At 35.7% G+C, this 18,142-nt stretch overlaps 3 protein-coding genes across 5 annotated transcripts; all 3 read left to right on the top strand.

The window, feature by feature from the left end:
• The first annotated feature begins 2,148 nt into the window (after window positions 1-2,148).
• Window positions 2,149-2,622, top strand: LOC139777645 (low-density lipoprotein receptor-like). The gene has a single exon (XM_071715209.1). It carries the CDS (start codon window positions 2,149-2,151, stop codon window positions 2,620-2,622), a length of 474 nt encoding a protein of 157 aa, XP_071571310.1.
• Window positions 2,623-6,469: 3,847 nt separating this feature from the next.
• LOC139777649 (probable ATP-dependent RNA helicase DHX37) lies at window positions 6,470-8,217 on the top strand. 3 transcript variants are annotated; one of them, XM_071715215.1, is made up of 5 exons: window positions 6,470-6,676; window positions 6,758-6,959; window positions 7,023-7,234; window positions 7,314-7,411; window positions 8,065-8,217. In XM_071715215.1, the coding sequence occupies exons 3-5, from the start codon at window positions 7,032-7,034 to the stop codon at window positions 8,142-8,144; spliced, it is 381 nt and encodes a 126-aa protein (XP_071571316.1). In that variant the 5' UTR covers window positions 6,470-6,676; window positions 6,758-6,959; window positions 7,023-7,031; the 3' UTR covers window positions 8,145-8,217. The 3 variants fall into 3 exon arrangements, with proteins under 3 accessions (XP_071571316.1, XP_071571315.1, XP_071571313.1); XM_071715214.1 differs by having other exon boundaries at window positions 6,470-6,686; XM_071715212.1 differs by having other exon boundaries at window positions 6,472-6,681.
• A 3,045-nt stretch (window positions 8,218-11,262) lies between these two features.
• Window positions 11,263-15,319, top strand: LOC139777648 (uncharacterized). Its single transcript, XM_071715211.1, has 4 exons — window positions 11,263-11,530; window positions 11,875-12,018; window positions 12,234-13,657; window positions 13,975-15,319. The coding sequence occupies exons 1-4, from the start codon at window positions 11,375-11,377 to the stop codon at window positions 14,450-14,452; spliced, it is 2,202 nt and encodes a 733-aa protein (XP_071571312.1). The 5' UTR covers window positions 11,263-11,374; the 3' UTR covers window positions 14,453-15,319.
• Window positions 15,320-18,142: the final 2,823 nt, after the last annotated feature.

Below are 18,142 nucleotides of genomic sequence, written 5' to 3'. Positions count from 1 at the left end.
CTGTGCTATCTGGGTGGCGATCTGTACATTTTGTGAGTGTTAAGGAATAAATAATTTGTAACGAGTTTGGTTTGAATTTATATTTATTTCGTCGAGCACTTTTGTCTCTTGTCTGTATTGTCATGCTAGCCGCGTGATTCTATTCAGCTTGACACGTTCGCGAACCGACGTATAGTTGACAAACAAATTAAAAATTATTAAAAATTATCTTATTCAATCGTTTGGAAATCATTTGGAGATATTTGGAAAAAACTTTTTAGAGTTTGGAAAACCATACAATAATCACAATTAATTAAAATCATTAAACGTATAGTTAGCAGAAAGTGTCTAAAAAAATTTGTTTTTAATCCAATCGCTCCGGAATCATTTGGATAAAGTGTCGATATAATTTTTATATTTAGCAAACAACTCTATTCTAATAAAATTAATTAATAGAAAAAATAAACTAATTAAATTAAATTAATTGTCGGTAATTCTATAAAATGTTAAAGTTGCGTATCATATGACGGTAAAAATCCTGAGAAGAGCGGATCAAGTCGCTAGTTTAGGTAGTAATCATCCGAGGGACCTAGCATCGAAAGCGCCAGTCAACTCAAGTCAGCCAGGATTCACGTCAAGGCTCGAGCCTCGAGGAAGGTTTTGGAAGATAATGGATTCTTGCTGGCGATTTTGATTCACAGTTCCGTTCTCAATGAATTCAGATTAACGTAAGTAATTGCTCGATATAACAAGTACACATTCTCATCCCGATATCTCGTTATTCATATTATACTCGTGTTTATACTTTTTCTGCTCGATTTCCGAGCTACTCTCACAACTATGAATATTAATCATTATTTTCTAATTTTCCCATTGTTTTTATTTGTTGTAATGTCCTTTTAAATGCATTAATGCAGCACGCAATTATTTCTGAGTGAAATGATTGATCGACAAGTTTGACACGTACAAAAATGAAAAATGATGTAAGTTTAAAGATAAGTGTATTGTGTATGTTGCTTTATTGCAAAGGAAATCAAATTTGCATAATAAGAAGGAAATAAATATGTGATACATTAATAATAATTAATGTTACAACAAACAAATATGGACAGATATAAATCTGACAAAACTACAGATGGTTCTAGCTTTTGAATCCAAATTAATTAATGCAGATTTATATCTGTCCATATCTGTTTGTTAATGATTAATTAATTTGGATTTAAAAGCTAAAACCATTTGTAGTTTTGTCAGATTTATAGTCAGACAGCTTCCAATGCGCCAGCGGTCATTACATCGCGTCGTATCTTCGTTCCGACGGAGCGCGAGATTGTCGCGACATGAGCGACGAGATCAACTGCCCACCGAGATACCCTGGCGGAAGGTACTGCCCGCAATCGCGATGCCAATGCAACAACAACCTCTGCGTCTCGCTGAACGACATCTGCGACGGCACCGATGACTGCGGTGACAATTCCGACGAGAGTCCTACCATGTGCGGTGAGTTCAGTTGCTGATACTCGGACTCCTTTGTAACAAGAGTGGGAAGATAAACGTTGCTGTTTCTTTGCGTAGCGAACTTCCAGTGTGACACGCACAGACGGTTCCAGTGCGCCAACCACAAGTGCATCGCCAGGTATCAGTTGTGTGATGGAATCGACAACTGGGGCGACGGTTTCCGACGAGAACAATATGACGATGTGTGAAGCAGACTCGTCCGTGCGATCCGATAACCGAGTACACCTGTGCGAACAAGAAGTGCATCGACCATCTGAAACTCTGCGATCTCGGGGATGATTGCGGGGATCTGTCGGACGAGTTGGGATGCCGTGAGTTTCATTCCCATCTTCTCCGCTCCGTCACGTTCGACGTCTATATCAGACAACTATGTTGTGTTTTCAGATCACAGTCACCATTGCACGGACAATGACCGTGGCGGTTGCGCACACGAGTGCCACAATCTCGTTGACGGCGGCTACATCTGCACCTGCTATCCCGGTTACATAATCTCACCGGACAACCGGAAGCACTGCGTGGACGTCGACGAGTGCCAAACTGGTGCTCACCAATGCTCTCACATCTGCACATCTCTCAATCTGCATCGGGACTAAACGCAAATCACTCGTGACCGAACAAATAGCCAGTCCTTCGTCGCTCACCATCGACTACGCTATGGAGCACACGCTTTACTGGTCCGACAGCAAGTCTGATACCATTGAGGCGATCAATTTGGCCGGTAACAATAGGAGAATCGTTTTGAAAGGCAGACCGCTCAAGAGTCCAATAGCGCTGGATGTTTTCGAGAACAATCTTTATTGGACCACCAAGCAAACGGGTGAACTTATTCGACAGGATAAATTTGGCCGAGGAGTTCCGCAGACCATCGTCAAGAATCTCCCTAGTCCCGGAGGCGTCAAGGTCTATCATCAACTGAGATACAATACCAGCTTGAGAAATCCATGCCATGACGATCAGTGCACTCATCTGTGCGTAACGATTCCCGGCGGGCACCGTTGTCTATGCTCGGACAGCGTCGGCCTCTTCCAGCGTCTGATGAAGGACGACGAGAGGCATTGCGACGCCACAAACGAAAGGCCCCTCCCAGATCCCCTGATATGTCGCTGCCAGAACGGCGGGCGGTGTTAAGAGTTGGACGACAAGCTGGCGTGTAACTCACGTGTAACTAACTATACATAACAAGTTCAAGTCCGTGGTATCGTACGTGATTGATGATCTACCGTTGTTCGATAAGAATGCGGTGGTTACTGCACCGAAGCTGTCGGCGTATGATTCACTTGACGAGGAAGTAATAGAGAGCTATCTGGAATTCTCGCTCGCCTCGCTGTTGTTTTATACGACAAGGATTTAGGTGACATTTTAAGAGAAAGCGAGGCAGGAGCATCGAAATCGAGCGATGATGAGGATTCGCGTTACGATCGTTTTTGCAATTCAGACAAGAAGCAGCCCGGAAAAGAAAAAGAAAACGAGAAGAGTGAAATCCTCGAAGATAAGAGCGGTAATAATAAAATTAAAGATGTTAAAAATTAAGCTCGAACAGACGAATGTGTTGTATCGTCCAGAATCATCTTTTGCTGTACATCTTCAATTTATTTGACCCTTTGTTTAATTAAACAAAAATAATTTTTATACGTAGTATACTGCACGTGCAAAATATTTGTTTATTATTACGTGTTTCATCCGTATTGTATTTTCTTCTTCGTTTGAAAATATGTGTTAATTACAATGTATTTAAGTCTCACAATTTTCAATTTATGTAATTTTAACATATAAGTATTGTATCATTGATATAATCATATGTTGCCGAGGTATCAGTGACATTGTCCAAACGTAATTATATGTATACATGAAGTAATTAAATATGCAAATTTCAATTTTAAGTTGTTAGCGTGGAGAAAAGCGTATGCGCCTGATCAATCTCATGTACATGCATCTCATGTAAGCACAATTTAACTATAGGTTTTATTGATCGTAATAAATTTCGTACTCTCTAGGATCAATTATATAATTCTTTCGACCAATCCCTAAATCACTTCGTAATTTCGCGACCATTTATTATCAATTATTTTAATAAAGATTTTGCTGAAGAATTTTTAGAGTAGGTATGTAATGCTAGTATTCTCTACGGTTTACGATATCGTAAATATCAATTTTTTCGTTTACCAAATGCAATGAAGTCTCTTATTTCTTTTTGTCTGCAGTTAATACAACTAATAGTTCTACTTTATTTTGCGAATAAATGGAAGGTCAGAGACTATAATGAAATCTGTTTATCATGTATTTTTGTCGGCGCAATTAGCCTTTAAGAAGGCAAAAATAGTATCTATAATTAATTATAATGTAGTTTTTGTATATAATTATGTATAACATTTTTTGCATAAAATACTAGGCCTGTTCGTTTTCGCTGCACTTTTGAACTGATGCAATAAGTTAGAATGAAACAAATATATTTCTTTCATTCTAATGCGGGATCTACAATGCGAGTCGTAAGTCGTAAGTTATAAGAAACTGACTAATCGCAGTCGATTATTCTCCTCAAATTTGACTGAATTGGGCAATTTCTTACGATTTATGACTTACGACTCGCATTGTAGACCCCGTATAACTCATTGCACTAGTTCAGAAGTGCAGCGAAAACGAACAGACCTACTATGAGAATCACTATTTATTATTATTCTAGCATATCTATATATAAATATTCGATGCAAATATCAATAGAAATAATATCAATTCAAATTACGCGCTTAGTTCTCTATTTGACACGCCCGGACACGCCCATCTCCCACCACTTCGGGTGAGTTGTGTGTACTCAGGGTGACTTTCTGAACGCACCCTAGAGGCTCCGGGAGGACTCCCTCCACCCCCTGGAGGGAAGTAGCACCATCTGTGCTGCATGCACGGTTCTCATTATGTGTCGTTAGTCCTTTCCAGAATATGGTAACATATCGACAGGGTACCACTACAACAAAAATTTCAAACTAAGATTTCTTTTGTTTGTGAAAAATTTCAATTTCTTGTTTTTAATTTTCAAAATTTTTAATTTTAAATCCCAAACTAAAATTTTATTTTAAATTTAAAAACTTAGGTCTATTTTAATTTAGTTTTAAGAGAGTGACCATTCTTACCGGTTTCTAGGCCCTTTTCTACGGTTTCAAATATGGTTAAAATAAATAATTTTCTTCAACGTGAAAAGAGAGAAAAGAGGAAAGATGGACCGTGCAAGAAAGTTTAGACAAAAAGAACAGGCCTAATGAAAATGAAATTAAAAGAAGACAATAATCTATATCAAGAACATATAATACGATTCCTAAAATAAAAGTGTGAAGAAATTTTTGCCTCAATTTTTTTATAATTGAAAATTTTTCTTACACAAAAGAAAGTACTAAAACGAATCGGTGTCGGAGAGTTCATGCGCGACAAGTTTTGCTAAATTAATTAATTTTAAATTGAAACGTGTGTGCGAAATCTGGCATTTTGGAGAACACATCCCAAGCAGCAGACAATGTTTTTTAAATGTTTTTTTAATATTTATTTTTCATTAATTATACATTGTACAATTCATTGTAAAAATGATTTTTATTTAATGTTTATTAAATATTTATTTTACATTGATTATTTATTTGAAATAGTGATTTAGAGAAAATATTTATTTAACGTTTATTTCATATTTCTTTTACATTAATAATTCATTTGCAATAATAATTTTAAAAAACATTTATTTAACATTTATTCAACATTAATTTAATAGGGGAGAATGGGGGAATGGCGGTCAGTAAGAATTATTTTTTATTTTCTGAAAAAGAAATGTCTTTAGAACTAAAATGGAATAGTTGACGGATACTTCATCAATCATTCTTCGAAAGTAGAAGCATAAAAGTCAAGTAAGCTAATAAATAATTAAACCTGCATTGATTATAAAAATCTCTGAATTGACCGCAATTGTCCGACGTGTGGGGTAATTACGGTCGCCTCTTGGATAACCGCGGTCAGCGGAATTCCAGCTTTTACTGCCCCGATAGCTGCTCTGAGCTCGTCTGAGGACCATTTTCCTCTTTCGGTTTTTCTTGGTCTACAACGAGGCATCTTAAATTGAAAATATAATTACAATTAATGATTAACAGAAAAATTGAAATTTTAACCTAAAATTCCGGCGTTACGCTGTCACTCGACGTTTGCAGGCATGTGCCCGATGGTTAACAAGTGCGCCACGACTGCAATTTCCCCGTGCGAGCGACTACCGTTACCCCAAAAACCGAGTGAATTTGTTATATTAATAATAATATATTTATACGATGCCATCGTTTTAATATGGGCGAAATGGAAGCTAAAAGAACCAAAAAAGTCATAAATAACGATTAGATGTAATTTTAACTACTAAAAATTTCGCAAAACTCTTATTAAAAGTACATCGATTCTTATAAGAAAAAGGGCGTAAAATAAGAATCACCAGATTTTTATTAATTTATGTTGGTTTAATAGGCACGGCATAATAAATTACTCGATAATCATGTATGTAAACGGATAGAGACAAAAAAAGTTTGATATAACTGTTGGATTATGTAAAATACAGGTGACCGGCATTGCCTGATGACCGGCATTTCCCCATTCTCCCCTATTTATTTTACATTAATTATTTATTTGCAATAATAATATGAAAAAAATATTTATTTAACATTTATTTAATATTTATTTAATATTTACTTCAAATATTATTTTATAATAACTATTTTGTAAGAGATGTTTTATTGAGAGATTAATTGTAAGAGACCCTAAGAGCACAGTTGACGGAAAATCGACGGCAAGTCGACTTTTATAAGTCGACTTCTAGTCGACTTCTAAAAATGGCGGAAAGTCGACTAAAAGTCGACTTCTAAATAGTCGACTTCTAAAAATGGCGGAAAGTCGACTAAAAGTCGACTTCTAAATAGTCGACTTCTAAAAAGACGGAAAACAGTCAAGCGGCGCGTCATGCATCATCAATATGGCGGCGAATCTCGAGGAGGCTGGAGGACCAGATGAGTGGACCAGAGTTTACGCGAGTGCGAGGAATACGTGCCGCGAGACAGGATACGATAAGACGCCAGATAGTTCTTGCAGGTATGGCGGATCAAGTCGCGAGAAAGGTTTTGCCCGACGAGGTAAAAGAGGATCAGGATAAGGCCAAGTGGAAACATGCTTACAGGTTAGGTATGGTGTGTTATTTATTATCATCGATAATTAAGACCTATTGAATGCGACCTCTCCATTCTGTATCATCTTTCAGAACACCAGAAATGAAGGAACCTGTGTTCATGCATTCTTCGTGCGTTCTACGGAAAATCAGTCCGGAATAGGTGGTTTATAAAGAGGTGTACGAAACGAATAAGATGTACATGCGAGGTGTCACGGTGATAGAACCCGAATGATTGCCGAAATTCGCCCATGCTATGCCATCTTAGTGAACCATTGGTTGATCCACCGCCAAGGTATTTTTATCACAATTGTTGCTTTATAATGTTTTTCCTACTTATTTATAAAGATATTTATAGATATAATCAATGAACCGGGAAGATCATTTGCCGCGTGTCTGGTACATTCGGAAAGGCCGAATGGGCACTACCATCGATGGATATAGATCATCCGTGGACGGTGTCAAGTGGTTAGCGTATTTCTTCTTGGAGGGTCAAGTGTGCCCTAAGCTGAAACGATTTGTCCCGTCGCTGCTGACGACACCTGGGAGCATCACCAAGTCATGGGCCAGGTAAATCGTTATTCTATCTCCTTTTGATTTCACGTTGATTCATCGAATAGATTACATCAATTCAATACGATTTTTTCAGGTTGATACCACGCACTCAAGCAATAGTACAAACGCTGCAGTCGCAGGGAGTCGTGTCCAAACACAAACTGCTAGAAATCTGGGGTTCGGATAAAAAATGTGAGATTTTAATTTATAAAATAATATTTAGATATTATCATAGACTTCTATACAATACTAGACCGCTGACAGACATCTCGCCCGTGATGCTTGCCGCCATGTTGATTTTAGTCAAGATATTCTATACTACTATTCTATACAAGTGGTTTTATACAAGATTTCTATACAATAGTCTGGCATATACAGAATGTCCAAAAGAAAGGGTTTAATACTACAGGAGTAGTGGTTCGATTTCGGCATCCAAGTACGCTACACGTCGAAGGCATGACTTACAAACTTATTGATAACATGTACCAATATTTAACACAAAAACATTCGCCTGCTTCGTTATGTACTGTAATAACGAATGCAGATAAACGCACATCATGAGCAACTGAACACCCGATAGTGACTTATTGTTAATTCAATATGGCCGCACCCTTCACTAACACTTGCACCTTGCACTCGCATCAGCTTTTCGGCAGTGCGTCCATAGATGTTAGTGGTCTAGTATAAAAGTCTGTGGATATTATATATTTATAATAATATATATATATATATATATATATAATATTATTATATATTTACAACATTATGATAATAATATGATATATATTTATATAGCTAATTTTGCATATTGTTTCGCGATTAACGCTGGAATGTTTTAATTTTAGTTCTGTTATTGTCAGCTTACCAGAAGTGGCTGCCGGAATCCGCGCACGCAGAAGTGGCACAGATATGGCCGCCTTTGTAATTAAGAATAAAACATTAGGATTGTAATTATACAGTTTTTTAGATAATTAAATTATTTTATATATGAAAAAAAATCGAAATGCATCAGTTTTAGCCCTCCAGCAAGGGGTCGATTGTGTATCTTGAAATAATGAGGTAAAAATTACAAAAGTGAGAAAATTCATTAGCGTATCTACGATTTTATTTATCAAAATCTAATCAAATCTGTTAACTTTTGTTATTTTTACCTCGTTTCAAGATACACAATCGACCTCCAGACGTACGCGGCGGTTTATTTTATCGACTTTAAAAGTTGGCGGGAAGTCGACTTTTCGTCATGACGGGAAGTCGACTTTTCATCATGACGGGAAGTCGACTTTAAGTCGGTGGTTTTTGCGACATTCGCCGACTTCAAGTCGACTTCAAGTCGACTTTCGTCCTTAAAAATGTCGACTTCTCTGCCAAGTCAGTTTCGGTAGAAGTCGACTTCAAGTCGACTTAAAGTCGACTTTTTGCTCTTAGGGATTACGTATACAACTGTTTATATTAGAAAATAAGGTTATAAGGTGACAGCATTTTAAAAATTTTTTCAATTATTACTAATTATTTGACAATCCCACCCTTCATTAGTACCTCTACTTTACTCCTGTAAAAGGATTTTGCGATCTGTAAAGCCGTTTCAAAATAGGAGCTTTGACTGTTTTTGTCGGTAATTTGAACGGCTTTAGCATCCCCTTAAGGGGATCCTGCAGCCGTATGATTTACCGACATTATCGTTTTCACATAAATCTTTTAATTGGCTTTATAGAATTGCAAAAATCTTTTACAGAATTAAAGTACGCACAAAAATCTAGGCTAGCAAACGCGATTTTATATAAAAAACACCAAAAAATTAAAAATGTTACTTATTTGGGCACATACAGCTGTCACCTGACGACAATATTTGGTTAAAACAAAAATTCTGCAGTTTATACATACATAATGTTTGTCTCCTATCCTTAGGAAAACATGTAGGAATAATATCGTGCAAGTAGAAGTAAGATTCAATGCGTACAATAAAAGAAAAATGTGAATTTTATTTTAGTACTGCAAATACGGATGCAGAATGACAAGAAGAGCAGCAACAGTAGTTGCTGGATCTTGCGAGAGATGGCGAGCAATCGAAAAAAGGACAGATGTCATTTCGTTAGACAAAGACAGATATAGGGAAAACAAAATTAGAAAGGTTGACATTATCGACATCGAGGAAGTTCGCTTGTCACTGCAGGATCCCCTTAAGGTTGCGTCAGCCTCTCGCTTTTGCCTTTTGCGCATTCCACTTCCACATTCGCAAGGAACGGGGCAGATTGGTAAAAGATAAATTTATTGAGATAAATATATTTGTAGCCGACGTATAGCCGATTTGCAATACGTAACGAGTACGCTCGACGAGCGGCAATAATGATTAATAATGATTCGAGTAAATTGCAAGCGAATTATGTCGAGCGAATGAGCTCTCTGCATCTCATCTACACGGAAAAGAATAAACAATTCAATTGGATATTATTTTATCCAAAGATGTATTTCGATTATTAAAACAACTGTCTGATATGTTTTCGTTTAAATAATATCCATTGGAATTAACTGTTTGTTTGTAGCGGCCCGTGACGCCGACGTTTAATTGCGGCGTATTTTTTTCCGTGTAGCGTGGAACATTCTTTGACATACCTGGACATTCAGTTTCTCCGTGTTCGGAATCGTTTGGAATCGTAGCCTCTACGCGTGATATATTTAACGTTTCGTCCTTTATATGAAGTGCGACCTCTCGCCGTCAAATTTATTTGTTTGTCATTGTACCGAAATGACTTGCCGACATTGTCAATGTTGCATCTTTGTAAGAGCATCGGTTTAAAACGCGAAAATAGTCGTATGCTGCATTTCAAATTTCAAATTTTTAACTTTTGATTTCAAATTTTGTCCATTTTTTCTTGACCGTACAGTCGCAGAACTAGTTACAAATCTCGCGCAGGTCATTGGTTACAATAAATTTTTCATTTGCTCATGTGGTTTTTCTGCTTGAAATGATTTTTTCGGTTAATTTTTTTTGGTCTTTTCCGGTTAATAATGGCGATTGTTAAACAACCGCACATAATTTATGGTTCATATAGATTTTAATGTGATTTTTCTGCTTTAAATGATTTTTCTGATTTAATTGTAATATATCTTTTCTAGTTAATAATTCATTCCAATTTAAATATCCTCGTAATGTCTTTTGGATTTGCTGGCAGAGTTGGTCAAAGTTATAAAAAGAATTGTAATGATCTCTCCAATTATGTCACTGTCACTACATTTACGCGAGCGTTCCTTCTGTAGTAACTTACGATAATTGACTCGCGGAGTAAATTATCGTAAGTTACTAGAAAATCCCGTTTACGCAAAGGAATTATTGTAAGTTACAGATTTAACGCTCGCGTAAACGTAGTACGTATTAATACTCCGGTCATTTTTTTTTTATAATTAAGTTTTTCTGTTGCTTTCACACATTTCGTATTTGTTTATAAAGAAAATGTGTGAAACAGCGATCTTAAATTATCCAACAATTATCCATTTTGTTCAATTCAGGATTGCATATGAAATAATGAAACGATTTGGATCCTTTACACTATTTATTATTACGTATACAATTCTCACAGGCTTTGAATGTAAACATGGAATGTAAACGTAGTAGTAGTATAGGCCAATAATATTATTGTATTATAATTTTATTACACGCAGAGTTGTATAACAACAATAAAAACATTTATAAAACGTAAATAATAAATTTTTTACTCATTTCAATATCCTATATTTATATATTATATTTTTTAAAAATAATTTAATTTTTTATTTTCATAATAAATGTAAGGGCCAGTTTCACCATCTCCGATTAACGTAATCCTTCGAAACTCATTCTTCGTCTCTTTCGTAAGAAAGAGACAAAGAATGAGTTTCGAAGGATTACGTTAATCGGAGATGGTGAAACTGGCCCTTATGGATACTAAAACGTTGCGCATTTTTACCGACGGATGACGCCATTTTGGCTACGTAGTTCCCCAATTCACGCGGAACATAGATTAGATGGCGCTGAAACGCTATACGACAAAATAGTACGGCAGTGTGCACCCCCTGACGCGAGTGACGCCACCAGGGTCAAACATCGGTGTGCACGATTATCGCGTGATAATTCGCCTGGATTCTTCGCTGCTCCTGTCATCATCTTCGAGGGCCATCGTCATGTCGTGGCAAAGTGTGAGCTCGAGGAATGATTCCTGCATGAATAAGTGCCGCGCATGCATGAAGGAAGGCGGCAAGATGTTGTCCATGTACGATGATAAAGTCATCAGCAAGATTAATCTACCGTACAAGCTCGCGCAGCTCACGTCCATTCAGGTAACGCTCGTTTGTTTCAGAATATCGCGCTTTGTGCGATAATTTGCGTAGAAAATTTATAAAAATGCAAGACTTCCGCATCTAACCTCAACAAGCGCTTTCAGCGGATCTCTCAAGCCTGACCAATCGTGTCCACAGACGTGTCTAGTACGTCTAGTACGTTAAGGAGGGATTTAATTTCATTGATCACCACGATTAATAATTCAATGTCAAATGAGTGTTTTGCATAGCATTGAAATTCAATAAAACTTCTTTATATTGACTATTTTGAGAAAAGCGATTATTTATGTCGCTATATAACTTAATTAGTTTACAGTATGCTATAATAAGACTTTTTTCAACAGATTGATAGGTTTGATGGATTGCCCAATATGCTCTGCCCAAAGTGTGCCTACCGAACTAATGTTTTATATGACTTCAGACTAAAAGTGCAAGAGTCAGACAAGAAACTCCGGATGATACGTGAAACGCAAATGTGCACTGTGAAGGTATTGTGACAGACAATAAAAATAACATTAATTTATAATTTATATCTGTTGAATGACTTGCACAAGTAAATTTTGAATAATTTATCAGTATTGAATGATACTGTGTTATTGATGTCGAAGATTAATCCATATCTGAATAATATAAATGGTTAAAAAAAAAGTCATTTGAAAGATAGCTTTTAAGAGTCATTATAACGTTTGCACTTTTTTTTTAGAAAGAAGAGTTGAGTGAAAAGAACGGAGATAGCAGTGTAAAAACAGATGGATCCTTGGAATTAAATACATCAAGCAATATAAAGTCTATATGCAGTGCTGATTTTGAGTATATAAATGTTAAAATGACAGATGAGAAGGATGAAGAACAATACGAAATTGATGTATCTCAGTTGATTGAAATCAATGGGGGAGATAACAAGGAGAGTTCACAGATGAACGATCTCTTTTATAATATTATACAAGAAACTAACAAGAGCCAGATGGATGTACAGTTAGTGAAAACTGAGTTACCTGAGGAAATTTCGAAAATGTTTACAACGCAGAATGTCGCAATAATGTATATATCAAAATCTGCGATTGACCCGTCAGCGGAGAACACGTTGATACTCGATCCAGAACAAGAAGAAATCGAAAATAGCGATATATTTATCCCCGAAGTGGAAAACTTGACTGGACAGGAAAGCGAAGAAGCCTCAAGCAACGCGTGTATTTCCGATTCTGTGGAATCTGATACAACTAGAAGGAATAAATGCGGCTATTGGGAACATCAAGATACAACAACAATAATAAGTATTAGTGAACAAGAACAACGCGATATATCTCCACAAAATAGAGATAAAGAAACAAAACTCAATAAGAGCAGTTCTAACATTGAACAATCCATAAGAGCAGAGGATAGCGATGGATCTGATTCTGACTACTTTGTCGATGGTAAAGACAATATATTAGGCAGTGTGAGCGATGCGATTATACGGATAAAGGAAGTGCAGCAAGAAAATGGGGTCGAATATCAATGCACATTGTGTCTGCAGAACTACGATCAACTAACGAATATATTACTGCACACCGTCGATAATCATGTCCCTCTCAGTGGTCCATTCTTTTGCATGGTGTGTGAAAAGGACTGCAAAAGTCATCGGGAGCTGCGAGCGCACGTGAAAACACACACTGGCGAGTTTCCATACTCTTGCTTTCTTTGTAAAAAGGCATACACCAAAAAGAGATATCTGAAGAGACATATGGCATGTCATCCCAACTTTTCACGGCACCGTTGCCTCAAGTGCGGTTGCCGCTTCAAGTCCAAATCAGAATTGGAAACTCATGCGACGACACATGAACATGTCACACCCTACGCTTGCAATCAGTGTACGCGTGTATTTAATCACAAAGGTAATTACAAACGGCATTTGATCAGCCATTTGGATCCCCAAGGCCTTCACTTACCCAAATATCCGTGCAATTATTGTGATAAACGCTTTCCCAACAATCGTACACTGCAAACGCATATACGGGTTCATACCGGTGAGAAACCATTCCAGTGTGACGTTTGTCATAAGGCATTCTCACAACGAGGCAACTTGTTGAACCATTCAAAGATACATTCGAACCCTCGCAGCTACACTTGCGAAGTCTGCGGTAAAAGGTTTGTAGCACATATATTTACAGTTCGCTATAAATAGGCAAACTTGAAAATAAAATATAACAATGCAAAAAATATACGTCTCAATTTAAAAATGTTTCAAATGTATATCATAATTATATATGTCATGATTCATAAAGGATAACATAAATGTATTAATTATATATTATACTCTTCATATCAATATCTCTGTTATGTTTTCAATAATATTACAGTATCGTAAATTTCTTTTTAGTTTGGAATTATTTCCTTTTTATAACAATATCTGTGTATCTGATTGAATATAACGCGGTGTTAAAATTTTTATACGATTGTTACAGCTTCAATCAGCGAGCCACATTACGAGATCATGCATTATTGCATACAGGTGAAAAGCCCCACGTATGTAATGTATGTGGGAAAGCGTTTACGGTGAGCGCAGCATTGAGGAGGCATATGTTCAATCACGCTGACGGCAAACCGTTCAAATGTGAGAATTGTGGCATGGGATTTGTCGGCAAATACGACTTACGACGACACATGCGAGTACATGAGGCTCGACCTAAGGAAAAGCGAAAAAGAAACGCAAAAACAGCCAATTTTCTTAAACAGAAATCAGAGGAAAGTCATGTTGCATTGGAAGAACCGGATATCGAAACTGTGCTCATAGAAGTAAAAGAAGAAGAAGAAGAACTTTTACCGCAAAACGTTACGCAGACAATGCCTCAAGTTGAATCAGAAAAGGAAAATGAGGATGCACTATTTAATCTTCAATCTTATAATTCAGTTTTATACAGTACAGCTGAGAGTAGATCGTGAATTATATAACGACTATTATCTTTATTAGCAAACATTTTTATTTTATTCATATATTTACGCATAGCCGTGTCAGCCGTAGTCATTTTCCTTTCCTCTTCAACTTGCTCCGATGATACAGATGCAGCAATAGAATTTGTACAGCACTTTATCAAGGTATAGCTTTACTTCTTTTGAAGTTAATAAATAATTAGCTTTTCACATAAATATACATTATAATAAATATTTGAAAATGTATTTAATTTTCGAGATTGAGATTTTTGCACTGCTAACTGTATAAATGTTGAAAAATAATTTTATGATACTATTTACAAATCATAAAAATATTTCATAAATCTTTTTCTTATAATTTCCATTTAGAAATAGCGGTATAGTAATATTTTATAGTAATATGTCAGAACATAATTATATTTACGCACAACATTTAGGTTAATTCAGAAATGTTTTGCATCTAGATTCTGGATATCTAGAATATTTTTAAGACATACAATTTCTAAAAATTCCAAAGTTTTAATTATTTAATGTATAAATAAATAATTGCAATATGTTAGAAGTACTATAAATAACATTAAATGATTTTCATAGCAAATTACAATAAATTATGAAAGAAAACGTATTTAATTTCTATAAGTTCTTCATGAAATGAATTGTATATGTTAGTTATACATGAATGGCAGTCAACAAGTTAAAGTAAATCAATTTTTCATAATGATCAAATGAACTCGTTAAGCCGGTATTGATATTGAGGAATAGATATAGATATAGTGTCGATTGTTTCGGCTGTTGATATAGATAAACAATAACTTAAAATGCAATTAAAGTGATGATTTATCATTGTACATAATAAATAATAAATAATAAATAAGCTTACATACTTTCGATACAACATCATATCGCAATCCGAAAAGAATAGTGTCACAACTCAAAAAATTTCAATTTTGAGTTAAGCCCATAAAAAGTATGCCTAAGATGTTATTTACGTCTTATAATAGTGTCACAATTCTGTATGTATGTGAAATCCGCTGCATGGGGCGGAAGTTTTTTTTTCTCCAAGATTATCCTTTGGGTTAGAGAAATTAAGATGCCTTCTGCCCCTCTTTTAGGCAGTGCGACACAGATTCTTCTTAGTCGTTCTTGACAGAGAGTGGTCGAGTTATGTCGACGAAGATGTATCGTCCTTGTCCTTGGTGAAAGTTGCGGCTCTCGCGATGTGTCTCCACTTGGCTCTGTCTGTTGCATTGCGAGAACACTCAATAAGGGAGCTATGTGTGGCTGTTTTTCTAAGGTTGGTTTATCTTGCGGGAGACCTGCCACGCAACCTTTTGCCTTCCGCTCGGCCTTGAACCACAAGTCGCTCCATTGAGCTTTCATTTCGTGTAATGTGACTGAAGAACTTAAGAATTCATAATTGCACAATTGATGAAAGCTATTTATGGAGTTCTTTAAGGATAGAGACATGTGTGTGATGCGCAGTTCAGGGGATCCTTAGTAGCCGTCTCCAGCACCACATTTTTAAGGCATCGATTTTTCGTCGCTCTTGTAGCTAATGGTTCACGTCTCCGCTCCATAGAGAAAAATTGAAAAGACAATGCATTTCACGAGTCGGACTTTGGTATTTTTAGTTATTCTGCTGTCTTTCCAGGTTTTTACGAGTCTTTCCATTGCAGAAACTGCCGCAAGAAGCAGTGAACACGTATTTATTTTTGTGATGTTTATTTAATTCTTGCAAAGTATATATCACTCCTCTGTCTTTTAATGTATGCATTGTATTTTTACATTTATTTTTCGCAAAAGCCAATTTTTCTTAAGTTTAACTGACCGAAATCTATTTCCAGAATTTCGTTTGTTGTTCTTATTTGTTATCTTATTTGATCATTTTTTCGACTGGGACAATGTTCGTATCTTAGAAGTGGAGCATAACTATAAAAAGAGACTGACTGCAGAAATGATACACATCAAGGAGCAGCCTATCGGCATAAATTCAAACAAGGACACAGAATTATTAAACAAGGCTTATTTTGATGTGTTGAGGCTGTTGTCATAAGTGTTTTAATAACAATGATTTGGTTGCTCTGCCCTTGCGACGCGGATATTTTCTCAGTCGTTCGCAATCTTTAGTTACGAACACACGCTCCTATCTGACGATGGAAAGATTACTCTCGCGTTTGGTTGCACTGACCCCTTATGTGAGTCCATTTTTACGAGTCAAACTTAATTATTAAATTCACGTGCTCCTACTGAATTTCAAAATTTGATTCAGTTGCCACTAAGAGGGTTTGGAGACAATGGCCTCGCTTGTACCATCAACTTGGACACGGTAACAAACAAACGATCGACTCAGCTTTAAAGACTAACATCCGATAATATATATTTAATATGATCTATTTCTCTGCTGACATGGGTAGATTTGATTATAAATTCGTAGCGCCGGATCGTACCCGATTCCTTTATTTGTAAATTCGACTTTAATTATGTATATGCGGTTCTGAAGAAGACCAAGTATGGTCGAAACGTAAACTAATTCGATTGTACTATTGTATTTTGAATATATAAATGTTAACACCTATTTTTGCTCGAAATTTGGCCATTGTTATTTGTTTAGCTGTTTGCTTCATCGAGCGTATTTATTTCGTTTCTTATTTGTTATTCTTTAAAGCATTTTCAACTTTTTGGTACGACATTTTGTATCTCGATACATTATTTGCGCCGTTTTGAATAACATTCCACATATATGGTCACACATATAATATTGTCTTGCACGAAATCATATGAAAAAGACATTGCTATATAAAAAAAAAAAGTTTTATTATAACAAAATATCGTCATCGTAATTGCGTTAGTTATCTCACAATTAAAAAAATTAATTAAATTTGTTCTTCTCTCCTTAAAACTGTGAATTTTTTAGTTGTGATTCTTGTCGGAGTGCGTGATAATGTATACATTGCAGTATTTTTTTCTATACTTGTTATCCGTATAATCGAGCATAAACGAAAATAATATTGAAACAGTAAAAATTGAATATTATTGTGTCGTTTATGTACGTATATGTCTATGAAATATGTAAAATTAGAATTATATTATCTATAATATAATATAAATTTAAGCTAATTGAAATTTTTTTGGCAGTCACGCGAACTTCCGTAAGATGGTGTCAGTTTTTAATAATATCTCGTCGTTGCATGAGTGTAATCCTACTAGTGAAAACAAAAAGTTGAGTATACTAATAAAGAAGATTGATTATTTTATATATATATATATAAAATGTATAAAATATATAAAATATATAAAATGTTTACATAAATTTTGCACCCCAAAACAAATTTTTAAACCCTCTCAAATTTTGGGCGTGGCGCTGTTCCGGTTGACATGGAATATGTCCCATATATATGTTATATAATAATATAAAAATTTGTTTTGGGGTGCAAAATTTATGTAAACATATTAGCTTTCGAATACCGAGTGCGCATTTTAAAAAATTCAAAATGGCGGACTCAGTATGGCGCCTAGAATAAAGAGAGTCACACAATAAAAACTTATAACTTGAAAAAAAAATTATAAAACCACAGAGTAAAATTTTGGTTTGCATCTAAATTGTGTGTTCATTCGTGTACTTTACGTTAGGTATATTGGATTTAAAAAAATTAAAAATGGCGGATTCAATATGGCGGACGAAAAATCGAAACTTAAAATTTG

The sequence above is a fragment of the Temnothorax nylanderi genome, unplaced genomic scaffold (genome assembly GCF_030848795.1).
Source record: "Temnothorax nylanderi isolate EJ_2023f unplaced genomic scaffold, tnyl_v1.0 TNYL_tig0156_pilon, whole genome shotgun sequence".
Lineage (NCBI taxonomy): Eukaryota > Metazoa > Arthropoda > Insecta > Hymenoptera > Formicidae > Temnothorax > Temnothorax nylanderi.
The sequence above is the reverse complement of the archived record's forward strand: the minus strand, read 5'-3'. Positions and strand labels throughout refer to the sequence as shown.